The following is a 26,864-nucleotide window of genomic DNA, read 5'->3' as shown; positions in this document are numbered from 1 at the left end:
GAACAAGCAGCAGTGTTCTTGTGGGGATGAATAGATACATCAATTATGTTCCTGGTTTCCTTTTGAAGGTTTTCATGTTGGGAATGCCAGTCTTTGCTGGTCGGTTTTAATTGCCAGGTCACTAAATGTGGATTTTCACTACATTTTCTCATCTAGAAAACCAAGGCTATGATAAGTGCTCATCTCTTTGGCCTTTTAGTTTCTAGGATTTTTTTTTTTTTTAGAAAATGGTCAATGAATGCCTCTTTTATGGTCTGGTGATGAATTTTCACTTTTACATCAAGTTCCTATTGACTGAAAATTACAATTTATTAAATACATGAGCAAGATCTCCTATTTTGTTACATAAAACCTGCCACATTATGAGAAATAGGCAACACATTTTATGGAACTACAAGTTAATTTGATTCTTATTTAGCAGGAGGCTCAAACTCCATTGTTCTGGATTTTTTGGTTAGAATGTCCTTCAGAAATTTGTGACATGATTTTTTTAAGCATTTAATGAAATTTGCTGACAGAAGAAAATGTGTCTTCCTGCAATTTCAGTTTCATCTTCTTATTTTTCAGCAAGTTCAAGAAATACTGTGCCAGCACCAACAGAAGTGACTGTCACAAGTTGGCCAGGCATTTTAGCAGTTGTATTTCAGTCATTAGCCATTGATTTTTATAAATTAGGTAATTCAGCTGTTAAATGAAATCTTCTGGGAGCAAGTATGTGCATCCTGGTTCAGTTTCAGTTATTTAATTATTTTGCTGTGCTCCTACACTAATGAGGACTGTCCATAATTTTAACAGGCCTGTTCTGGAAGCTTTTATGTATATTAAAAAAATTGAAGACACACACCTGGGTTTGCATTTAATGCAACCTAATCTTGATTGCCACGGTCCTAAACTGTGTGGGAATAAGGTGTGATGAAAACAAGTGTTTTACAGCACAAGGTCTGGTGGAAGCCTCCAGGCTCCTGTGGGTGTTTTTGAGTGTGGGAGAAGGCTCTCAGCCCCTGCTGCCTGCTGTGTTGTAGGTGTGATGTGGGCCAGATGTGCACTAGTTTGTTCAGTACAACAAGGTAGTAAATGAGGGGTTGTGTTCAGGGGTTCAGTTCTGGGCCCCTCAGGTCAGGAAAGAGATTGAGGGGCTGGAGCGGGGCCAGAGAAGAGCAACGAGGCTGGAGAAGGGACTGGAGCACAAGTGCTGTGGGGAGAGGCTGAGGGAGCTGGGGGTGTTCAGGCTGGAGAAGAGGAGGCTCAGAGGTGACCTCAGCACTGTCTGGAACTGCCTGAAGGGAAGTTCTGGCCAGGTGGGGGCTGGTCTCTTCTCCCAGACACTCAGCAATAGGACAAGGGGGCACGATGGGCTCAAGCTCTGCCAGGGGAAATTGAAGTTGGAGATCAGAAAGAAATTCTTTGCAGAGAGAGTGCTCAGGCATTGGAATGGGCTGCCCAGAGAGGGGGTGGATTCCCCATCCCTGGAGGTTTCTAAACTGAGCTTGGCCGTGGCACTGAGTGCCATGATCTGGTAAAGGGACTGGAGTTGGACCAGGGGTTGGACTTGATGATCTCAGAGGGCTTTTCCAACCCAATCCATTCTATGATTCTATGATTTTATGATTCTGTGTGAAGTAAGTGCTCATGATCAGCACTCTAATCCCCCCTGGGATGGGAGGCTGGCAGGGCCCACTGTGGGATCCACAGGGTTGGTTTAATGGTGCGTCTTCCCCCAAGTGTTCCCAATAGTGAGGACCCTCCTGGGAGGGCACCTGAGTGTGGAACAGTCACACCAGGGCTGCTCATGGCTGGGGTGAACCCTTTGGGGAGTGACACCAACCCTGCACCCACAGCTGGGCTCTAACTGGTGTAACCACACAGCCAGCAGAGGTTTGTGACAGCAGAACCTGCCCAGAGTAGTGAATTCCACAGCCCAGAGTGGCAAACAGCACAGCCATAGCTGAACTCATGAGGAAAGATGGAATTAAGGGAAGGAAGTGGCTCTGGTGAAATAAAGGGCAGAGTTGCCAACCATTCCTTTTGACAGAGATCATTTTAAAGACTTGCCTGTGCTCTGCTTTGACTCCATGTGGTATTTGATCCCCTGTGTTCATGGTTTCATGTTATTTGTGGGCTTTTTTAAGCTCATAGTTAATGTATTTTCTATGGCACTGCCATAAGAGTCAAATACAGCAGAATTATTCAGGTGCAGTTGCATTCCAGATCCACATCTTCTTTCACACTTACATTTTTCAGTACTTTTGATAACAGTCTTGTAACTTTTTGCATCCTGGAGAGTAAAATAGCTGTATTTATGGAGGGCAAAAACAGGTGTCATAAATATTGTGGAACTGTGATCAGACTTCATTTCTTGATGTTGAGATCAGTCTGTATTTCCATATCCACAGTTCCTTCAGTTCACCCTCCTGTGGCTGGAGAAGGCAGGGGTTCATCCTGTCAAAATTTGTGTTATGAGTTCAGGGTCTCTGCTAAGTAGAAAACTGCCATTGATAAACTGTAATAAGTAACCAAACAATTCCTGTATTTTTTTTACTAGGAAGCTTGTGAGTTTTTGGGTTTTTTTGTAGAACAGTTTGCCTGTATCCAAAATAAAAGCAATGGCAAATTCTATTCAATCTAAAGGTGGGAATGAAATAAATCTAAAAATTAATTAAAGTTATTTAAATAAGCTGAATAAATGACTGGAAAAGTCCAACAGTCTTTAACTAAGGATAATTATTTTGCTAGGAGTCTTTAAAAGTGAAGAATTAGACAGAGGAGTTTCTTTCAGGGAGAGCTTTGGCAGTTGTAGAAAGCAGGGCTGTGTAAACTATTGTAAATGTAACAGTAAAAAATAGGAGAGACTTGTTTTCTTCTTTGCATTATCTTGCCCTTCCAGCTGCCAGTGATAAAGCACATGTTCTTCTGCATGACTTAATAATATCCCTTGCTCTGGAAGGGGTTCTAAAAGAAGTTTCAGGTATTTCTGCTAAATTTGTTTATATTTTGCCTTGAGGTTTTATTTATTTTTTTTTTTACCTGAAGCCTGGTCTGTTTTGTGAAATTACACTGATGTTTATTGTCCAGACATTTCATGTGTTGGAGTGTGTTGCTAAATTCTCTTCTCTAGACTTTAAGGTGCAGCTGAACAGCACAATGCCTGGGAACTGTTAATCATCTGGCTCTGGGGTCTTCCCTGGCAGATACTTACTGGAAATTCCTGGAATTTACAAAAGCCCTTTCTAGAGGAAGTGCTGCTGCTGAGCACATCTTCAGTCCCACATGTCTGCCTGCAAAAATGGATTTCTAACATTGTTGTGAGGAGGGATGTCCCATACCTGGAAGTGTTCCAAGCCAGGCTGGACAGGGTTTGGAGCAACCTGGGCTGGTGGGAGGTGCCCCTGCCCGTGGCAAGGGGTGGGATGGGATGAACTTTAAGGTCCCTTCTAACCAAAAGTGTTCTGTGATTCTGTGAAGCAGAACAGAGGGAAATAAGGGATCTTGATCTGAAAGTCCTTTGGGAATATTGGGGGGCACAGGGTAAGTAAACAACACTGCCTGTACTGGGGTGCTGTGATGCCCTCTGGGTGTCCTGTCCTGTCCTGCCCTTGGGATGTGCTTTATGAAGACAAACCAAATGGGAGGGTGTGTTAGTAAGATGTTGGGGAGGAAATTCTTTCAGGCATCTTTTTGTTCATGCCCTTGTTTTCCTTTGCTCTGTGCATGTACAGAGCACTGGCACAGTGGCCATTGTTAAATGTAACTCCTGTTAAGTTTATATTGATCAGATCGGTAACAGTTTAGACTGGATTTATACCAGAATATTTTCACCTTTTCCCTTGTTTTCCTCCACTTTTTCCAACTCATCATTTTTTTTCTTGCCTTACAAACTCAGCAAAATCAACCGTGGGATGTGAGCACTGCACAGGTACTTGAATCCCACCTTCAGGTCTGTTTGCTGTTACAGTGACTTTAAAGAAATCAATCCCTGTTAGGTGAGTGCAGCATGTCTGGAGGAGTGCAGATCATATTCCAGAGACAGCCTTCCAAGTGTGGGTTTGACCTTGTGCAAATGTGCTTAATCCCTGTTGCTTTTTGCCTTTGTGGTATTTGGGTGACTACCCACAGTCACACTTCAGCAACATGTGCCATCAGTACCAGGCATCTGTTTCATTCTTTAGACTTTACAGAATCATATCCAAAATACAGTGAAAGGGCATGATGGTGCAAAGTCAGGCATTCAGAAGGTAGGAAATGCCACAATTCAAGTGCCCTGCATAATTTCAGAAATAAGCAGGACTCTCTCCTGCTCCTTAAAGCAATAACCTGCTTCTTTGATCTGTTGTGGTAAGATTCAAGTATGGCTTTTCTTTGTGGTCTTAAATCTCTTGGCAGAGAGACACAGTGAGGGGAGTCCCCAGTCTCCCTGCAGGATGTGTGGAGACTGGTGGGGAAAGCTGCAGCCCTGCTCCTTTGGGCAGTTCTGCTGTCACTGCTCCGATGGTCAGAGCAATTAGCAGTGAACTCTGTTCTTCACCTGGTTTAATTCTTTATTTCTTCACTCAGATTTGATTTTTAGCAGAAGTTTGGATGAGGTTTGAAACCTCCAGGCTTAAGTTTCAAATAAGACCAAGTTTTCCTGTGTATCTTATGCAAATCAGAGAATTATAGAATTGATTGGTTTGGAAAAGACCTCCGAGATCATCGAGTCCAACCCTTGGTCCAACTCCAGTCCCTTTACCAGATCATGGCACTCAGTGCCACGGCCAATCTCTGTATTCACCTCTTAACCCCATGCCAGTACAGAGCTTCACTCAAGGTATTGGGGCTGTCTCCCTAAAGCAGGATTTGAGCCCAGATCTGCTGGTGTTTCAGTACAAATTGTTTCTGTGATGTTGTTTGCCTCCAACTTCAGTCAGAAGGGAACTTGGAGAACTTTGAGGTCAAAGGATATGAATTATTAGTGAAATGTTTTTATAATGTCCTGTGAGTAAAGTTTAGAATGGTAATTAGCTTCTTTCCAAAAACTTTTGGAGCATTATAATTTTTCTGTGATATTTTCTGATTATGACACTGTCAGTGTTCCTGTGGAGAGTGCCTTGGTTTGGATGGAATCCTCTGCAGAGGGACCTGGACAGGCTGAAGGGATGGGCTGATTCCAATGGGATGAGGTTCACCAAGGCCAAGTGCAGGTCCTGCCCTTTGGCCACCCCAACCCCCTGCAGCAGCACAGGGTGGGCACAGAGTGGCTGGAGAGCAGCCAGGGGGAAAGGGACCTGGGGGTTGGATTGACAGGAGGCTGAAGATGAGCCAGCAGAGTGTGCCCAGGTGGGCAAGAAGGCCAATGGCATCGTGGCCTGGCTCAGCAATGGGGTGGCAGCAGGCCCAGGGCAGTGACCCTTCCCCTGGACTCAGCACTGGGGAGGCCACACCTGGAGTGTTGTGTTCAGTTCTGGGCCCCTCAGGTCAGGAAAGAGATTGAGGGGCTGGAGCGGGGCCAGAGAAGAGCAACGAGGCTGGAGAAGGGACTGGAGCACAAGTGCTGTGGGGAGAGGCTGAGGGAGCTGGGGGTGTTCAGGCTGGAGAAGAGGAGGCTCAGAGGTGACCTCAGCACTGTCTGGAACTGCCTGAAGGGAAGTTCTGGCCAGGTGGGGGTTGGTCTCTTCTCCCAGGCACTCAGCAATAGGACAAGGGGGCACGATGGGCTCAAGCTCTGCCAGGGGAAATTGAAGTTGGAGATCAGAAAGAAATTCTTTGCAGAGAGAGTGTTCAGGGATTGGAATGGGCTGCCCAGAGAGGGGGTGGATTCCCCATCCCTGGAGGTTTTTCATCTGAGCTTGGCCGTGGCACTGAGTGCCATGATCTGGTAAAGGGACTGGAGTTGGACCAAGGGTTGGACTTGATGATCTCGGAGGTCTTTTCCAAGCCAACTGATTCTATTCTATTCTATGATTCTAGGAAATGCTCCTTTGGAACAAGGAACATGGGTTGCTTTGCAAGGTGACATGTAGAGCAGGGTACAGGGTGTGCTGGCAGCCTGTTAAGGTTGGTGGATCTGTGAATATTTGGTATCTTGTGTCCTAATAACCCAAACCTTGTTGTCAGCCTTGCTCCAGTTTCTGACAGTCCCAGTTCAGAGCTTTGATTTGATTTGCCTTGTGGTGGAGACGAGCATGTCGTGAGCTGAGCTGAGAGGAACTGGGGATGGCAGAACCTGTAAGCACAGAAATAACATTTCATAATGAAAAACAGAACAAAAGACTATTTGGAAGAAGTCAGGAGACAACCTGGGAGGAAATTAAAATGAGACGGAAGGGAAAACTTTGGGCTTTGGTGGTACAAAAGAAGCCAAGTCTGATGGGAGTGTGTATTCGGGGAAGGGAAAGGTTCATTGTCACTGTGCATTTTGGTGGGTGAATGGAGTTTATTTTACAGCTGCTCCCCACCACTTTGCTCTTTCTGTGGTCAGTTGTTAAAGAACGAAGCCATCTGCCTTCTTTTCACGTTATGCTTGTTTACATAAACCAGAGGAATATTCTCTGCATGTGAAGTGCATGTTCTGCATGACTCCATTTTCACTTTTTTCTCCGTTCTTGTTGTGTAGATTCCTCCAGTCTGCAGGCAAAGATCATGGCACAGCCTGGGAGGAGAATACTCAAGGCCATTATTAGAGCCTTCAGAGGTGGGTATAACTGGTTCTTCCTTTTGCAGGACAGAGGGAACTCGAGCCCTTGGAGCACCTTTCAGTTTAATCTGCTGTTTTGGTTTTTTCTTTCATTTCACTGTGGTTCTGAAGGGCAGTACATTAAATGACAATTTATGTTTCTGCCCCTAGAAACCTTTCTGTATCTCCAGAAACTAATGATATCACAGTAACTTTCCAAGAAGAGTCTTTAAAAATGTAGGTCTTGTGTGTTGATACTTAAATTCATGTTGTCAAGCAGGTAAGGAACACCCAGGCACAGCAGATTATTGTGAGTTTTCCTCGAGTATGTAGGGCCTTATTGCTTTAAAATTCTGCTTAGTTGGTAGAATATTCTCATTATTGAGTGCCAGGATATCAGGCTGTCACTCCTAGGAGCTCTGCTTGCTTTAAAACCAGTGATGACATAAGGAAGATGCAATTTTTGCTGTTCATGGAATAATTAGGACACATTTCTGGAATGAACCTAAGAAATGTATTTCTCTTACTTTTCCTTTTCATTTTTAATTATAAAAACAATTAACCACTCACAGAACTGACTTAAGCAGCTAAAATCTTTTGAGGGTCATTGGGACTTCAAAGCATAAAATCTACTTAGATTGTTTTTTGTAGTTTTTCTTTAACACATGAAAAATGACATTTTGCTTTGGGAAACCCTGAGGTTTGCTCTCAACCAACATCCATAAAATGGGATTCCTAAAGAGCTTGAACCTGAACTTGAACCTGGAAATTGTGAACACGTAGCAAATGTTTTAAACAAAATGCAGATTCTTTTTTGAAAAGCTTTAACACATCCATTGTTTGTGGCTGGCACTTGGAAATTGAACTTGGAGAAATGCCTGCTGGTAGTGAGTTGTTATTTTTTAGTGCATCTACGTGTGTGAATAAATTCAGGACTTTTCTCCAGGGAGTTTGGCCACATGCTGGGAGAAGTGAGCTTTTGTTTGTAACAAGCAGCTTCTTTTCCAAACTGCCCCTGTGCATGGATTGCTACAGGGGCTCTGGCCTGGCATAATTGTACTGACTTATGGCATCAATAGGCCATTCCCATCCTGGTAGGAAAGAGAACTGTAAAGTGGATTTATCTTTTTTATTTTGCCTGCAAGTAAAGTTACTCTTATGTACATGAAAAGAGTATTATGGCTTAAATGTGTCCCACTTTGTACAGTAATGTGCCTGAGTATGGTTATCCCCCCAAAACTTCAGGGTTTTTTCCTACATTCTTCAGTCCATTTTCATTTTTAGGTGTCCTTTTAACTGAAATATTTAAGGATCTGTTGTCTTTCCTCCTGGCTGCTTGGAATGTGCTCTTTGCTGCCAGAGTTAGAGTCAGTCCCTTTGTTATTATTTTCTTAAGCAAGGCAAGGTTTTTAGAGAGAAGTAAGATCTTTGACTAAGGCAAGCTGATCCAGTTGGAACTGAGGGAGGGAAAACAGGCCAGGAGTTGTTCTTTCTGTTGGCTTTTGTGTGCCTGTTGTCCTGAGGCTCTTGCAAATTGACTCTTCCCTTCTCGCAGATCCTGCCGAGGTGGCGCCTGATGGAGAAGAGGATGTGTTGGCACGGCCATGCAGGGGGAGGGCTGCACACAGACCCAAAGGAAGGGGTAAACCATGACTTCATTCTATTGCTTTTTAAATAAAAATTGTTCCCAGCAACAGTTTGTGCAAAACTGTGCTGGTGGATGTGTGAATATGGCAGTGGAGTAGATACTGTTTAATTGTTGTAGTCTTGCTTACTGTTTGTCATGTGAAAGGGAGGAGGGAGACAGAAATGCAGAGATTTCTAGTCTTAACTGTATTAATATAAAGTTATTAGCTATAAGCACCCTCAGGATAATCAAAGCTTTGTGAACCCAGCACTGTCTGTCAACCAACAGACAGCACACAGACTGGAAAGATTTCTGACTCCCTATGGGGACCTCACTGAAGCCAGGGAGAAATTAATAAGTGCCTCCAGACAATCAGATCCTTGTGTTCCCCAACACTGCCTGTTGACTACCAGACAGCCCACAGGTTGGAAGGGCTTCTGACCTCTGCTGTTGAGGCAACACTTAATAGCAAAAAAGAAAAAGAAAAGGACTTTCCTCATGATAGCTCCTGAAATAACATTTATTAATACAGGTATGTGACAGTGACTATGTGAGTCACTCAGTCAGTGATAACATTGAGCTGCAGGATTGTACAAAATACCCCAAAGACACCAGCACAACACACATTTCAAGGGCCACCCATGACAAACTGAACTAACAGGGTTACTAAACAGAAACACAGCAGTTCAACACCACACGGAAACACACTCCATAACCCCAAAGAAAAGCAACAGGAGAAATGTAGCCACTTCCCATTAACACACATACACCCAGTGAGCTATAACAAATTATAATTAGTAAGGTATAAGAAAATAAAGTGAGAATTTAGTTGCTTTCCCCTGCAGTGTTGATGGAATGGAGAAGACAGGGCAGCTCATAGGTTGCCCTCCCAGAGGTGGAAGGTTTTCTCCCCAAATTGCAGTTAAACTGCAACTTCTTTTTATACCTTTTTTTTCCTTCATGTGTTTTTGTGACTAAAGTCAATCTATTGGGGGGGTGATGCAGGTGCCAGGGAGGAGGTGGGGCCTTGAGCAGTCATAGAAGATATCCCAAAGGAAGGCTGTGTTATTTCTTAACACTCCATCCTTTGTTAATCATATCAGTTTGAAAGCCTTTGTTCTCCACCAGGAGCACCCCTGCAGGAGGCTGAGGCATTTCCCTCAACCCATCAGGCTTATCAGGGGCCATCACCCCACACTCTTAAATCACCAAATGTTTGTAATAACGGTTCAAGGGATTAATTTGTTCTATTAAAGTTTTAGTGTTGCACCCCCCTTTGAAATTGGCCTGTGTTATGTTAGATTCTTTTGATGGAAACTGTTCCAATAATTTACTGTGGTTTGTTCATCTTGTTTGTGACTGATATTTTGACACTCAGGATAGCAGAAATCAGCTTGTGAATCGTAGTCTGTGCATCAGTTGGTAGGATCACACTTCAGTAGGAGGGGAGAGAAGTTCTAAGCCCCTCAGTTCAGAAAGGATATTGAGGGGCTGGAGTGGGGCCAGAGAAGAGCAGTGAGGCTGGTGAAGGGACTGGAGCACAAGCCCTGTGGGGAGAGGCTGAGGGAGCTGGGGGTGTTCAGGCTGGAGAAGAGGAGGCTCAGAGGGGACCTCAGCACTGTCTGGAACTGCCTGAAGGGAAGTTCTGGCCAGGTGGGGGTTGGTCTCTTCTCCCAGGCACTCAGCAATAGGACAAGGGGGCACGATGGGCTCAAGCTCTGCCAGGGGAAATTGAAGTTGGAGAGCAGAAAGAAATTCTATACAGAGAGAGCATTGGAATGGGCTGCCCAGAGAGGGGGTGGATTCCCCATCCCTGGAGGTTTTTCAACTGAGCTTGGCCGTGGCACTGAGTGCCATGATCTGGTAAAGGGACTGGAGTTGGACCAAGGGTTGGACTCGATGATCTTGGAGGTCTTTTCCAACCCAATCCATTCTATGATTCTGTGATTCTATTCTAACTGTGTCTACTTTTACTTGGATTTAATGTTAATGCATCTGATACATTTTGACTGTATTTGTATTCAGGAAGCACATGTTAAAACAATGCTGATGGAGTGCAAGGAGAAGCAGTACCTTTCATTAGACCAAGTGATTCCAGTTACAGACAAGCTTTTGGTTAAAAAAAACCCCACATCATCACCTGCATGGTTAAAGTGGCCAAATCAAAGCTCTTGCCTTTATGTAACTTTGATCTTCTCATTTCCTGAGCAAACTTGTTTCTAGTGCTTTGTGTGTTTGCAGAACAATTCTGTGGGATGAGTATAACTTGTTCAAACTGGGGTGGGACCTTCCTAAAATTGGTGATGACCATATTGGTGGCAAACTGAGTCCTCAGTGCAGAATCTTTCAGGGCTGCTTTGCTGATGTTTAACTGCTCTGAGAATGTTTCTCCTGCAGCCTCATTTGCAAAGTAGCTGAAAAATGATACCTAGACTTCTCTCTTAAATTTTCATCTCAGAGTTGTCCCTTCATTGAATTCCAGCCTGTTTGTGCTGTAGGCAGGAGTCAGGAGAGGTGTGTGTTTTATAGTAAGAGGGAATTTCCTAACCTGAAGTGTAGCCAGCTTGTTTTGGCAAACATCTGTGATCTTTTCTGCATGAGGCACAGGGGGAAACAGAATAATTGGCCATCTCCAGTCAGTGGTACCACTGGCTCTGCATGTAACATTAACTTTAGACTCATTTTGAGACACTCCGTGTGTCAGGAATAGGCTTTTTTCACAGATTTCCTAGGAAAACTTCAAACCTAACAGATTTATCCTTCTCTATTTCACATATAAATTTCAAGGTTTTCTCTGATCAGAAAAACAAATGGAAAGTTCTGTTTACCAAAACACTAGGAGCCTTAAGGAATGTTGGATGTTCTTAACATTAAAACTCACTAGAAATATGTTATCCAGAAATGCTGAGGATGTTTTTTTAGTTTACTAGGCAGTGTAAATATTCCAGTGGAATTCTGCCTTCACTCTTTACTTGCAGCTATTCCTGTGTACACCAATCCCTTGACTTTTTTGTTCCAATAAAGTTAATATATAACATTGCCATGTCAGGCTGTCATCCAGCTAAACAAATACCAGCTGTTGGGATTGTGCAGGAGAAAACAGCAAGAGTTGTAGAAGTTGTGAAATGTGTGAAGTGGGAGGAAACCAGAGTAACGCTGAGTGCACAAGCCAGGAGGTTCTAAGCAAATATGAAGGGATGGAAATCAGATACTCCAAGTGCATTTCTTATATTTCATGTGTATATGTACTTGTATTCAGTGCATGAAAGCACTGGCACCCAGTTTGCCTATTTTTCCCCCAGGGCTTATGCTTTTGGGGGAACTGCAGGTGATACACATTAACTGTATTACAGCCTTCTCAATTCCAAATGTTGTTTGACAAACCAGCCTGTTCATTCTGAATCTGACTTTGGGAGTGATGTTTTAAATTACCCCTTTTGTAGCAGCTTTGGGGCATCCAGGACTGAATCCTAAGAATAAACACAGAGTGAAGGGCACATTGCCTTCATCTCACATGTAACTGGGAGAGAAGTTTGAACAATTGAGGGGCTGGAGCAGGACCAGAGAAGAGCAACGAGGCTGGAGAAGGGACTGGATGTGGCACTGAGTGTCCTCTTAAACACCTCCAGGGACAGAGAATCCACCATGTCTTGATCCAACCCTACTGTGATCACCAGCCCAGGGCACAGAGTGCCCTGGGCTGGTGATCACAGTGGGGTTTGATCAAGGGTTGGACTTGATGATCTCAGAGGTCTCTCCAACCCAACTGAGAAGAGCAACGAGGCTGGAGAAGGGACTGGAGCACAAGTGCTGTGGGGAGAGGCTGAGGGAGCTGGGGGTGTTCAGCCTGGAGAAGAGGAGGCTCAGAGGTGACCTCAGCACTGTCTGGAACTGCCTGAAGGGAAGTTCTGGCCAGGTGGGGGTTGGTCTCTTCTCCCAGGCACTCAGCAATAGGACAAGGGGGCACGATGGGCTCAAGCTCTGCCAGGGGAAATTGAAGTTGGAGAGCAGAAAGAAATTCTTTGCAGAGAGAGTGCTCAGGCATTGGAATGGGCTGCCCAGAGAGGGGGTGGATTCCCCATCCCTGGAGGTTTTTCACCTGAGATTGGCCGTGGCACTGAATGCCATGATCTGGTAAAGGGACTGGAGTTGGCCCAAGGGTTGGACTTGATCTCGAAGGTCTTTTCCAACCCAATCCATTCTATGATGTCTTTGATTTTGCCAAACAACTTTGACTTGCAGCAGTGGTTGATGTGCTGAGTGCTGAATCTGAAACCAGTACTTCTTTACCAGCTTTGGGTGTTTTGTGTATGTTAGTCTTTTGTAAACAGACTAGAGAGGAATGAAAACTGTGGTGCCTGACATGGTGCTGAGCAGACATAAGGACTTTGTTAAGGAAAGTGAGGATGGAGCCCTGATAACTCACCTGCCCCTGCCACCATTTCACTCAGCTGCTCTTTAGTTTTCAGTCATCACTTGCTTTCTGTGGAGAGGAGGGATAGTATGGAGACAGAAGACTAAGCACCTTTTTCCCAAAGCTTAGAAGGAAATTCAGGCCCTGGTTTGACACTTACTTAAGCTCACAAGGCAGGTGAAATAAGAATCCTCCCTCACTTCAGTGTTCTGCTCTGTCAGTCACGGTGTGGTCAGAGGGTGACCTGGTGTGAAGGGATGGAGCTGAACAGGAACACTCCAAATGGTGGGAGCATCCCTGCCTTCCCCACCACCCAGTGCTGCTTCTCTCCCAGGATGCTGCATGCCTCCTCATGCCTCCTGCTATAACAAAAAAAAAATCTGTTCTCAGCCTGTGCTGCAGAATTTGAAGGGTAATCTGACTCTTTACTGAGACAAAACCCTGCAACAAACACCCAAAGAGTTTTCTTCCAGTTTCCTACACTGAATCAGCTCATTGAGGTGTTTCATGACTCCAGAGGTGGGGAGAGAAATGGGATGGTCCAGTGGAATACTGAGAGCAGAGCAGAGAGCAGGGGAGGAGGAAGCTGCCAGTGCTTGGGAGAATAACCTGGGGCAGGTGGAAGGCAGCTGGTGCTGGGGAAATAAAGAGTGAGCACAGGGGGAGCCACACCTGGGGCTGTCCTTCATCAGCAGGGACAGCTTAAATGCACGTCACAACTCCATTTCCTTCCCTCACACCTCTGAGAGCTCATCTTCTAGCACAGGCTTTATCCACAAAGTGGCAGGACCAGCCCTGAATGCTTTGCAATGCTCCATAACCTTGGAAATCCTGAAGAGGAATGATGACTTTCTCTTTTCCCCCTTCTTTAAGTGTTTTAAAAGGTCCAGAACCTGCATGGGACGGGTAGAGGGGACAGGAAGGATGTTCAATGCTCTTTCTTTTGCAAATAGTCTTCAGCATTTGGCAGTGTTTTAAAAGCATGCTGCATTCAAAAAGTGGAAAGGACTTTTCTTCTTTGCTCCCTGCTGTGCTGGATTTATTATACCTTGCCTTCCATTCCTGCAATTTCTGTAGAAACAGACCTTGAAAGGAAATGTAAAACATTACTGCCATTTAAAAGGAGGTAAAATAAATGCATCTCTTAACCTTTTTATATACCTCAGAGAATCAAAAAAGGGCCTGAGTCCATTGAACAGATTGCTCATTTTAATTCTTAATGTTGCCACTTGCATATTTAAACAATTTTTAACTCATGTTTCTGTACAACAGTAACATTTATTTCATGGTAAACTTTGATGTAATGTGTGTGCATTTTGCATCCTTTGATATTTCTGCTTGTTCCTTTGCAAGGCCTTTGGCAAATGACTGGCTGCCTTCTGACTTTCTTCTGAACGGATTTGCTCCTGTCACCCTCCAGAGCCACGAAAAAAGGAAATAGATTCCTTGTTTGCAGCCAGTGTATTTTGCTTTTAATGGCTTTTCTGTGAAGAGTCTGCCTAGCCAATAGCACCATGTAATTAGAACTGCTCTGATTGCACAGTGTCTTTTGTGTTAATGTAATACCACTTTTTTTAACTTCCTTTTAACCTGTAAGTGGTGATGAAAGATATTTTCCAAATGTTTGAACTGCTTTTTATGCATATCCTTGGCTCAAATGGAAAGACTCATGTGTATGCTGCAGCAGAAATCTCCATCTCCCGAGGGGATAGGACACCACAGAAACACTTTTGCATCCTCTCTCGCTTACAAATCTTCCACATATCCATTTTTTAAAAGTTGTTTGAAATGTGCTTATCCTGTGTGATGCTCCAGTACATCTGCAGTTATTGACAAAATGCCACCTCTCTTACCCTTTGGTTTTCTTTGAAGCTGTGACTGGAAACACTGAGATGAATTTCAAGTTGTATTTATGGGATTGGCTTCCCTGGTTGCCTCAGCAAATTCACCTTTTAACAGACCTCTCCTTTTTTGCTTATTCACTCTGGACCTTAACAGAGAATTTCTGTTCTAATTTGGTTTCTCCTCAAGCATTAAGATTTACTATAAGACTCTCCCTTTGTACCAACTTGTGTCATGAATAGTCATCTTTAGAAGGTGTGCACTAACTTTTTGTTTCCCATCTCTCTTCCCAAGTACCAACTACTGCCTGAAATGGAGAGATTAGCAGCCCTTGTGCCCTCCCTTCAGTTTTAGATAACCCTTGTTTCTTTTCAAGTCACCCCAGTGCAGCCAGCCCAGAAAAGCAGGTTGTAGATGATTGTGCTTTATGTTACTGTGAGTTCTCTAATTCTTGATTAGGAAACGTGGTTTGGGCTGCAGATAGTTTAGCTCATGAGTTTGGTGGAGTATATCTCAAGTGTCAGTGATACAGACATTTATCCATCTGGAAAGCAGCCTGTTTGTCTGTAAAAAAAATACAACCAAACACCACCACCACAACAAAAGAGTAATCCCAAAGCAAAACTTCAACCCAAACCAAAAAAGTTTCTTTCAAGATGGCTTGTTAACTGGATTGTGATCATTAGAGCCAAGTTTGAGGTTTGGAGGAGAACCTGTTTGAAGAAGGCAGTTGGAATTGATGTAAACAGCTAAGCCAACGTGTGGCCATATGTATCATCTCCCCCAGAACCTGACTGCCAACATCAGGGAGTGTTCTCCAAACTACTTAGGTGTGTTGTAGGCCTTTCACACTTCCTTCTTGCCTTAAGTTGGTTTTTTTTCTGTTGTCTGTTGCTTCATTATTTTTTTTTCATTTCCCTCACATTGTTTCTAAACCATTTTAAACCATCTTTCAAAAAAGAGGTACCAACCAGCCCTTGGATTTTGCACAGAAACCCTGAGAAGGCACAGAAGGGTCAGTTTATTTGCCCTGAGAAGCATTTCAGTGTGAACTGTGGCTCTCTGTATTCCAGTGGCATTCTGGAGAAAATGTAAATTCAGAACAACTCATCTGCTGTAACAGCAGGTCATGGATATAACCACACAAATGTACAGCTTGAAACTTTAACAGGCAGTCCCAGTCTCAAACACCAAGTGTCTGTTGCCTATTAAATAAAACAGAAATGATCTAAGTCAGGCACTCAGCAATAGGACAAAGGGGCACGATGGGCTCAAGCTCTGCCAGGGGAAATTGAAGTTGGAGAGCAGAGAAAAATTCTTTGCAGAGAGAGTGCTCAGGCATTGGAATGGGCTGCCCAGAGGGGGGGTGGATTCCCCATCCCTGGAGGTTTTTCAAGTGAGCTTGGCCGTGGCACTGAGTGCCATGATCTGGTAAAGGGACTGGAGTTGGACCAAGGGTTGGACTTGATGATCTCAGAGGTCTTTTCCAACTCAATCCATTCTATGATTCTGTGATTCTATGGATGTGGCACTGAGAATCCACCATGTCTTGATCCAATCCTACTGTGATCACCATGTCTTGATCCAACCACGTCTTGATCCAACCCCACTGTGATCACCAGCCCATGGCACGGAGTGCCATGGGCTGGTGATCACAGTAGGATTGGATCAAGGGTTGGACTTGATGATCTCAGAGATCTTTTCCACCCCACTTGATTCTATGGTTCTAAATGTGTAAAATTCATTCTTATCCATGCTGTGTTTTTGCTTCCTGAGCCCCCCTTATAACACAGTGCCTCTGTCTCTCCCCACAGCTGAAGGAGATCGATGCCAAGAAGATCATCCGGGCGATGTTGTCGTACGTGTGGCCCAAGGACCGGCCGGACCTACGAGCCAGGGTCGCCCTGTCCCTGGGCTTTCTGGCCAGTGCCAAGGTGAGAACACACCCTTCATCTGCACAAGGGAGAGTTTTCTTTTCTATTATTTGAGGGATTTACCACCTGTATGATGCCCATTTCCTGTGCAAGAAGCACGCAGTGTTAAAAATGATAGCTGGGATTTTCAACAGTGTGTGTCTGCAGGTGGTGTCTGTGTTTAGGGAGGTGGTGATGACAGCCAGAGTTTTTATTTCCATTGCTTTATTTCCATTCCATTGCACTAGTTTAGCCAAGGATTTTCCATTGCTGATGAGGTTGGATCTCAGGAAAAGGTGCTGGGCATTGAACAGGCTCCCCAGGGCAGTGGGCACAGCCCCAAGGCTGCCAGAGCTCCAGGAGGGTTTGGATGATCCTCTGGGGCACAGGATGGGACTCCTGGGGATGGGGCTGTGCAGGGTTGAGGGTTGGACTGGATGGTCCTTGTAGGTCCCTTCCAGCCCAGCATATTTTGTGATTCTGTGAATCATTTACCTCAGACATTACAAGAACTGTGAGTTTAACATGACTTACAGATCTTCTCTTCTTGAGTGGTTCTGGATGTGTCAAACAGGACTTCTTCAAGGCTCTGTGCCCATCCACAGAATCACAGAATATGCTGGGCTGAGGGTTGGACTGGGTAATCCTTGTGGGTCCCTTTCAGCCCAGCATATTCTGTGATTCTGTGAATCATTTACCTCAGACATTACAGGAACTGTGAGTTTAACATGACTTACAGATCTTCTCTTCTTGAGTGGTTCTGGATGTGTCAGACAGGACTTCTTCAAGGCTCTGTGCCCATCCACAGAATCACAGAATATGCTGGGCTGAGGGTTGGACTGGATGGTCCTTGTGGGTCCCTTTCAGCCCAGCATATTCTGTGATTCTGTGAATCATTTACCTCAGACATTACAGGAACTGTGAGTTAAACATGACTTACAGATCTTCTCTTCTTGAGTGGTGCTGGATGTGTCAGACAGGACTTCTTCAAGGCTCTGTGCCCATCCTCAACCCTGAACTGGAGCACTGTGGTGGGACCTCCTCACAGCTCTTGCTTTTGCTATAGAAAAGGAGGTTTGAGCTCCAGCCCTTTGTTATTTCTCTGTGAGATGACAGTGCAATTTTATTGTTTTTAATGCCAAAAGTTGTATAACTTAGTTTTTGTATTTAAGAACCATTCTTTCATTCAAGTGATTTTTCTTGTGGCCTTGATTATGAAATGGGAGATTGTCCTTACCTGTACTTCAGTGTGTGAAAGGATCTTCTACACTCTTGCCTGCAACAAAATTAGTGTTCATTTCTTCTTTTAAAGAATTTGGCATGCAAAGCTTTCTGCAGCCTAATGGAGGATATATTTCAAATTTTGTGCAAACCTTACAGAATAGTTCAGAAGTACAAATGTTAATATTGTGCCAAAAAAAAAAAGGTTTTTGCTTCAAAAAAATAAAAATACTTGATTGACAAGTACTGGGAGCAAATGTTGTGAATTCCATTGAGACATTATGGGTTGTTTCTAAGTATGGTGATTTTTACCAAACATAAAGCTAATTTTAGTGTCTTGTTGGGATAAGCCAAAGTGAGTCTGCTTGGTAATGAATTGTAGTACTCAGTTCATGGCACTGGCAACTTATGGGCACTCAGCACCATTGCCATGGTATAAAGAGAGAAGAAACAAATTCCAGCTATTACAGGTGTTAAGAAGAGTGTTTGGGAGAGAAATGTGTTCCTTTATTTGAGCTGAAGAGGAAGGGCCAGTCTTGTGTACAGCTCTTTCTCAAGAGCTGTGGGTCTCTCAGGTCCTGTCCACAGGAGATATTTTGGGTTGTGTTGCTGCTCAGGACGTTGCTGATAATGCAGATTATGGCAAGTCTGTGCAAGGGAACTTCCTCCCTTTTTATGTCCTTTGCAAAATACACAGCAATGCTTCCCATGCCTTAAAAACTTGGGGAAACTGCTCAAAATGCAGATGCCTCCAGGTTTTGTATTGCAGATTCACCAGATGGATATGAAAATTCTTCTAAGTCTTTTTAAAGCCTCTTATTACTAATGTTAATAACAGCAATCTGAAGGTGATTTTGAAATGTTTGAATTAATTTTTTTCCTATTCTTTCCCAACTTCCCCTAATTCGTAGTGTTATATAAACATGGTGAAGAACATGAATCCAGCATCTAATCCTGCATGTGGCAGCACTGCACCTTGCCTTTAAGAAGTCTATTAATGTTTCAAGCAGCTTTCTGGGGCCTTGTGAGAACAGAATTGATGACCAGGATGCCTGATTCTTGCAAATAGCTCTGTATTTTGTGTAAAACAGAGCTACTGTATTTCTACTGGGAGATAGAGGTGTTTCCTCAGTCAGAAAATCAGAAGCTGAATTACCCTTTGGGGAGGTAACTGGGTGTTTGGATTTCATCAGTGTTCTCTTAAGGTTCCCACTTCAGATTTTACGAAGCTCTGATGTCCAGAGCAGATTCCCAGAAGGCAAGCAGAAAACCTGTTGAGCTTTGCCCAGGTTTTAGGAGATGCTTGTTAAAGCAGGAGTGTTTTGTGAGAATGTTTGTTTTGGCAAAAAAGGATTTCGTTGGGAAAAAGCACAGCAAGCTCTTTGTGGAAAATACGGATTTAACTGGCTGGGGTGAAAAATTTCATGGATGTCTTCCCATTATCCTTTGCTACTGTTCTTTGTTTTGTTCTGTTATTACAAAGCTGTGTTGAACATCTGCAATTTAGGAAGTTATCCCTTATCTTGTGAGCTGTATCCACTCTTGTTTTGTGGAAAGAACTTTTCTTAAATTGCTTCAGACTTTCCATGTGCTAAGTGTGTGTGCAGTTATTGTGACATAACCCATGCACGATAGTTTGTTACAGAGCTGTGGTAAGTCTGCCATGCCTTTGAGCCCTGAACATCTGCTGCTCTTCCAGAGCCAACAAAAGGTCATTTTGTCTTAGAGAAAATGAAGTGCAAAGTAGTTTACCTGTAGCTTTCCTGGACCGTGTGTAATCCTGTGAAGTTTCCTCATTATCCCATTTGCAAGCCCTTTGTTCTGGTTGCTTGTGATGTTAATTACAATGTACTGCACAGACCACACAAGCACTTTGTTAGAGTTTCTCTGCTGTTTAATTGTGTAAGCACAAGAACACCAGCCTATTTTTCTCCTCACTGCATTTCTTTGTTCGCTGTGGAACAAAGTGAATCCAGAGGGATTTGCATCCATACTGTGGATTTGTTCTAAAGGCTGCTCGTTCTGACGGGGCTTCCTAGAGAGCTGTATGATCTTGGTGGCTGCTGCCAGTCACCTGCTCCAGTAAGAAATACTTCTGTCAGCCTTTTGGCCAACTTCTTCTGAGTTTGACAGAAGACTTGGGTGAGATTTTATACCTCTGTGTTTATAAAGTTAAGTTTCCAGTTAAAAGTCATAGAGTGGCCTTGGTTTTGTTCTAAGATAACTCCAGAGGAGTCACAAGAAGACAGGTAGGTTATGAGGAGACAGGTAGGTTATGAGGAGACAGATAGGTTATGAAATTCTCAGCCACAGGATAAATAATAGGAGTCCACACCCAGTTTGATTTGGTTACTTACTCACAAAACAGCTGGAGATCATTCCTCCTTGTCCTGCTGCTTGAGAAATAATTTGTCTCTTTAAATCTTCCAGTTCAGTAAAATTCACTGCCCAAACAGAAGCAGCTCCTGAGGAGCCTGCAGGTACAGTCTGTCTTGAGTGCCTTTGTGGGGCCCAGTTGCCTGTCATGGAACAAATGATTGTGGTTTTTGGTTCCTTTTTGTCTGCACAAACTGCTGGGGGTGTTGTGAGCCTTCAAAGCCAGCTGTTAGGATGGCTTTTTATGACAGGATGGAGTCTGCTCTAGGGCTAGTGAGGTCCTTTCTTCCTTGGGAGATTTGTTGTATTATTATGACATGCTTTAAATTTTTACCTTAAATATTTATAGCCTATGTAGACGTGTGTGTGATCTGAAAGGTGCCAGAGGAAGGCAGGTGAGGGGAGTACACCAGGCAGTGTCTGTGTTGTCAGACACCAAGATTAGCCTGCTCAGGTTCTGTGTATCTGATTTTTCTTTCTCCACATTCTCCCATTTTTGTCTTCTCTACTCAGGTATGTATAGCAAATGCTTCCTTATTTTTCTGTTTCATCCCTTCCTCTCCTATGGGGAGGGGCAGAGGGAGCTGGGGGTGTTCAGGCTGGAGAAGAGGAGGCTCAGAGGTGACCTCAGCAGTGTCTGGAACTGCCTGAAGGGAAGTTCTGGCCAGGTTGGGGTTGGTCTCTTCTCCCAGGCACTCAGCAATAGGACAAGGGGGCACGATGGGCTCAAGCTCTGCCAGGGGAAATTGAAGTTGGAGAGCAGAAAAAACTTCTTTGCAGAGAGAGTGCTCAGGCATTGGAATGGGCTGCCCAGAGAGGGGGTGGATTCCCCATCCCTGGAGGTTTTTCAGCTGAGCTTGGCCGTGGCACTGAGTGCCATGATCTGGTAAAGGGACTGGAGTTGGACCAAGGGTTGGAATTGATGATCTCGGAGGTCTTTTCCAACCCAATCCATTCTATGATTCTTCTGTGCCACCAGAACTGCTGTGGCTTCTGAGGAGCTGGATGAAACACATGAATATGACACAGTCACTTGTCACCTCTCTCAGCCTGGAGTGGTGTTTGGCCTGGTGGTCACAGCCCAGGCTTGTGTTACTCATGAGCCAGAGAAGTCTTTCAGACTCTGCATTTGCCCTGACTGCTGATTGAGGAGCAGCAGTGGCTTGGCTGGGGAGGCAGGACACAGGGGCTGAATTGCAAATAACAAAATCCATCTGCTCAGTGAAGCAAGTTCCTGTGAGCTTGGTGTGTGAGCCCTTTCTGGGGGCTCAGATGGGCTTAGATAATTGCAATAAACCTTTAGAAACTTCAGCTTTTCGAGAAGTTTCAGGTGAAAAGTCAGTAAAACATTCTTTTTTTATTTACTGGAAAAATTCTGGTGCAGGTCATTTAAATGTGAAGAAGCCATGAAGGCAGGTGCTTCTTTCCTCACCAGGAGCATATTTTGTAGCTTTGGCTGCCTTGCCTCCACCAGGGATGAGATTCCTGTTTGTATCTCCACAAATGCAGCTCTTGGATGTGGACATTTATATGGATCCAGCAATGAATTCAGTCCTCTTCATGTCAACGTTTCTCACTGAATTATTGGCAAAAGGAGAGTTCACTGGGAACCAGTTTATCTTACTGGGGCTCAGCCTGTCACTAATTTGTCATCTTTATTAAAGATGAAATACTAGAAAGAGCAAAATGAAAGATAAGGCTGTTTGCCTTAAAAGTGATGTAGTCCCTTGGGGAATAGAGATGATGTTGCATTGTCAGCTTTAAACAGTGCAGTCATTAAAAAAATGTTTGAACTCCTTTAAGGATGATTCATTACAGTGCAACCTGCTGTTAAATGGGGGCAGTTGAGTTGGGATGACTTCATGGGTGCTGTGTTTGCTTTCCAATGAATTCAGGCTATTAATTCAAACCCAGAAATAGAAAATGTGCAAATTCATATTAAAAGAGTCTCTTTAATGGGAATTGTTATCAAGCTTTCAGGCATTAGGCAGAGGAGGGAAGCCTGTATAGATATATTGTGTAAGACAATTGTTTTTCATGGTAGATTTTCACAGTCTACCAAGGTGTGCTTAAAGCTTTTTGTTCTGTGCCAGCAAATCTGAAAAGAGAAATGTGAATTTATGCAGAAGGATGAAATTTTGTTTCCATTACTGTGAACGTGATCTCATTGACTTAACAAATTGAATAGGAAAGGCCTGTTTCTAATAATGGCCTCTCATCTCTTGCAATAAACTTTGTAAAATTAACTTTTTTCTTTTTTAAATTACTGGAAAGCAGACTGTCTTGATTGCTAATGAAGTGCTGCAATACCATCCTGCCTTGTTCTTATTCAAGCTTTACCCTCCAGGAGCCAGAACAACTATAACCTGAGACCAGGCTTTGAATTTCATTTAAAACTCTATTGGGAAGAATTATATCCATGTAAAAGAAGTCATTTCTGCAAAATTGTAGGCTGTTACCTGTTAAATTAATTGTGAGTGGAGAACAGCAGTTTAAAGAACCCATCTCTTCTCTTTAAATGGACTTTGAAATATATCTGTGGTTCTATTTCAAAACTACCTGTAGTGTAGTGTAGTCTGGTGAAGAATAAAATCCCTGCAGAGAGATTTGTGAGAATCTGCAGCAAATCAAGACAAGTCTGCATTACAATATTCTTATTTTCTCCTGAGAAGTCTCTCCCAGGAAAAGCTGGACTTTGTCATGTTGGTTGTCACTGGAACACACATGGCAGTAGATTCATCTTTGTAAAGAACAAAATGCCACCCCAAAACTGAGTTTTGGTAACTCTAAAGTCATTTTTTTGCCTATGCTGGGACAGGGAGAGGAGATTTGAGATTTCCACAATTCCAGTCTATGAAAAGGCAGTTCCTGAAGGTCTCTCAGGCTGCACTGGATACAATTCAGAAGGATGTGTTTGAGGTGGGACCTGATCTTTCAGCTGCTTCTCTTTCAGTCACCAGCAACAACCTCACCCAGGTGCCCTCAAATCTCATCTGTCTCCTCTGAGGAGTTGCCTGGATTATGCTGTACTGGGAATTTGGAGGTGGTTTTTTAGGTGTATTTCATGGGGGAGATGCAGGGGAAGAGGAGAGAATGGATTCCTTCCTTATTTGCATTTAGATCTTTTGCCTAAAACACTGTCTAAAGAAACCAACAGCACAGATTCAAACATTTATTTTTTTTTCTTTGATCCTGTAGTTTACAAAAATATTTTCAAAACTCCAGTTACCCCCCATGGTGAAGTTCTGTCTTCCACTAGTTGCCATAATTTGTAACACTGGGAATGTTGGATACTGGGAGAGTTGTTAGAATTTCTGGAGGCCTGTCCTTCCTGCTTGAACTTGGACTGAATTTATGAATGACTGTAGCACTCTCTTCTCTCAAACCCCAGTTTTATCTGGTTAATTTACAGGTTTTTCCCTGGGCTTTCAGCTTTTACAGATGTCCCTAAATACAGTTGAGCTCTAAGTGAGATTATTTGGTGGGAAGAGCTGAAATATCTGTCTCAATCTGCTTTATGTTTTTGTTTCTTCTCATGTAAAAGAATTTATTATCTACCCAGAGTTTTTTCCGGATACTGAAACCTCCCCCTGGCTTTAACAAAGTCAACTTACTGTAAAATATTTTAGTATCTGCCATGACTGTAAGATTGTAGGTCATAACACACTTGTTCAACTGCTAAAAATCTTGTGCCCACATTTTCAAATCTTGACAGGAGCAGTTTCAATTAAGGAACTCTATTAATTATATGAAGTTTGTGAGCAAATTGTCTTATTGGTATGAATGAGTGATGTAAGAATGGATCATTAACAAAACTTAAGAATTTTGTTTTCTGTGAGATTTTCAGTGTTTTCTTGTGCTACAGTCAAAAAAATCATGGAGTGGGTGTGCTTAAATATCCAGCTGTTTTGGGGTTTACAGGCAGAGGGAACCCCCTGCTCAGGGAGGTGTATCTGGGTTTGTGCCCTCCCAGAAATGTGCAGTGACAGACTGTGGGATGGGCTGGGGATGTCACTTCGGGATTTTGTTTGAAAACTCCTCTATTTTTAAAGTAATTTGTAGTGTCTTGTGAACTGTACAGAAGGTCTTTTGTGCTGCTGTGCCAAACCCCGGGCTTGATGTAGATAATAAGTTAATGTTTATAATGGTGTTGCAAATGGAAAGCATTACTGAATTCTAAGGCAGCATTGACAGTCAGAGAGACAAAGGATGGGTCGCCTTATTTTCTCTGCCTCTGGTGTGGTACAGCCTGATGACCCTGTGTTAGCAACGTGTGGGTGAGTGGTTTCCTTTGTAGCAGGGCATGTTCCTGCTGGATGTTGTCAGCGCCACAAAGAGCAAACAGCCTGTAATGACGACACCATTTAGCAGCTCTGAGAGTGTGTCATGCAGTGTCTGCTGCCTGATTCACTGCCCGGGCCTGCCCTGCTGTCCTGAGAGCTCAGCCCGGGTCACCTGCCTTTGAGTGTACAGTTGGTTCAGGATAGAAATCGATACTTAAAGGAGACAGTGAGAGAGACAAACTAACCCCGCCGTGAAGATTTAACAGTGTGGAGAATATTGTGCTTGAAATAAAGAGCCCTTCACCTGCACTAAGTGTTTAAGGACTAAATAGACTGGAAGAGCAAGTTTACAAAATATAGTCGTGCACATGGACATGTTTTAATGCATATGGACTAATTGCTGTTCTCCTGCTTCCAGGCCATGAATATATTGGTTCCCTTCATGTTTAAATATGCAGTGGACAACCTGAACCAGGTGTCTGGAAACGTGCTGCACCTCGGCGATGCCCCGAGCACGGTGGCCACCCTGGCAACGGCTGTTCTCATTGGCTGTGAGTGGCACTGCTGGCGCTGGCACGAGGGTTCCTGCCCTTCAGGAAGGCACGAGGGTTCCCGCCCTTCAGGAGGGCACGAGGGTTCCCGTCCTTCAGGAAGGCACGAGGGTTCCCGCCCTTCAGGAGGGCACGAGGGTTCCCGCCCTTCAGGAGGGCACGAGGGTTCCCGCCCTTCAGGAGGGCACGAGGGTTCCCGTCCTTCAGGAGGGCACGAGGGTTCCCGTCCTTCAGGAGGGCACGAGGGTTCCCGCCCTTCAGGAGGGCACGAGGGTTCCCGCCCTTCAGGAGGGCACGAGGGTTCCCGCCCTTCAGGAGGGCACGAGGGTTCCCGTCCTTCAGGAGGGCACGAGGGTTCCCGTCCTTCAGGAGGGCACGAGGGTTCCTGCCCTTCAGGAGTGCACGAGGGTTCCTGTCCTTCAGGAGGCACAAAGATTCCTGCCCTTCAGGAGGGCACGAGGGTTCCTGTCCTTCAGGAGGCACAAAGATTCCTGCCCTTCAGGAGGGCACGAGGGTTCCTGTCCTTCAGGAGGCACAAAGATTCCTGCCCTTCAGGAGGGCACGAGGGTTCCTGCCCTTCAGGAGGGCACGAGGGTTCCTGTCCTTCAGGAGGGCACGAGGGTTCCTGTCCTTCAGGAGGGCACGAGGGTTCCTGTCCTTCAGGAGGGCACGAGGGTTCCTGCCCTTCAGGAGGGCACGAGGGTTCCTGCCCTTCAGGAAGGCACGAGGGTTCCTGCCCTTCAGGAAGGCATGAGGGTTCCTGCCCTTCAGGAAGGCACAAAGATTCCTGCCCTTCAGGCGGGCACGAGGGTTCCTGCCCTTCAGGCGGGCACGAGGGTTCCTGCCCTTCAGGCGGGCACGAGGGTTCCTGCCCTTCAGGCGGGCACGAGGGTTCCTGCCCTTCAGGAAGGCACGAGGGTTCCTGTCCTTCAGGAGGGCACGAGGGTTCCTGTCCTTCAGGAGAGCACGAGGGTTCCTGTCCTTCAGGAGGCACGAGGGTTCCTGCCCTTCAGGCGGGCACGAGGGTTCCTGCCCTTCAGGAGGGCACGAGGGTTCCTGTCCTTCAGGAGGGCACGAGGGTTCCTGTCCTTCAGGAGGGCACGAGGGTTCCTGCCCTTCAGGAGGCACAAAGATTCCTGTCCTTCAGGAGGGCACAAGGGTTCCTGCCCTTCAGGAGGCACAAAGATTCCTGTCCTTCAGGAGGGCACAAGGGTTCCTGCCCTTCAGGAGGCACAAAGATTCCTGTCCTTCAGGAGGGCACGAGGGTTCCTGCCCTTCAGGAGGCACAAAGATTCCTGTCCTTCAGGAGGGCACGAGGGTTCCTGCCCTTCAGGAGGGGAGGGGGCAGCAGAGCTGCTGGCTTTGGCACTGCTGAGCACTGTGGTTGGTTCTGCATGGAATCACACAAGGGCTTGGTGGGTGGTTCTGCATGGAATCACACAAGGGCTTGGGCTGGAGGGGACCTTAAAGATCATCTCCTTCCAACCCCCTCCCACCAGCCCGGGTTGCTCCAGGCCCCATCCAACCTGGCCTTGAACACTTCCAGGAATGGGGCAGCCACAGCTTCTCTGCCCAACCTGTGCCAGGGCCTGCCCACCCTCCCAGCCAGGAATTCCTTCCCAGTATCCCATCTGACCCTGCCCTCTGGCAGTGGGAAGCCACTCCCCTTGTCCTGTCCCTTCATGCCTTGTCCTGAGTTCCTCTCCAGCTCCCTTGGAACCCCTTTAGGCACTGGAGGGGGCTCTGAGCTCTCCTTGTAGCCCTCTCTTCTCCAGGTGAGCACCTCCAGCTGCCCCAACCTGGCTGGCTCCAGCCCTCACAGCATCATAACTATTTCACAGTTACTCTATGTTGATGTCTGTTCCAATATTCTCTGACTTTGCTTCTGGTATTCCAATTAAAAAATGAAATAATGCTTTTAGAAATTATTCTTGATTATAAATCCTGCCCTTTCTCATAACCAGCTGCAAAAGAAACTGATTTAAATG

The 26,864-nt window shown here is 44.9% G+C and overlaps 1 protein-coding gene across 1 annotated transcript in view; it reads left to right on the top strand.

Moving 5' to 3' along the window:
• The window catches only part of ABCB7 (ATP binding cassette subfamily B member 7), a 52,285-nt gene that overhangs the window by 2,216 nt on the left and 23,205 nt on the right, over nucleotides 1-26,864 (top strand). Inside the window, exons 2-5 of the mRNA XM_071569131.1 lie at nucleotides 6,590-6,667; nucleotides 8,205-8,291; nucleotides 16,347-16,466; nucleotides 24,744-24,876. Coding sequence (XP_071425232.1) covers nucleotides 6,590-6,667; nucleotides 8,205-8,291; nucleotides 16,347-16,466; nucleotides 24,744-24,876 — 418 coding nt within the window. The remainder of the gene's footprint in view (nucleotides 1-6,589; nucleotides 6,668-8,204; nucleotides 8,292-16,346; nucleotides 16,467-24,743; nucleotides 24,877-26,864) is intronic.

Source organism: Pithys albifrons, chromosome 14, assembly GCF_047495875.1.
Source record: "Pithys albifrons albifrons isolate INPA30051 chromosome 14, PitAlb_v1, whole genome shotgun sequence".
Taxonomy (NCBI): Eukaryota; Metazoa; Chordata; class Aves; order Passeriformes; family Thamnophilidae; genus Pithys; species Pithys albifrons.
This window is presented reverse-complemented; position numbering and strand designations above follow the sequence as displayed.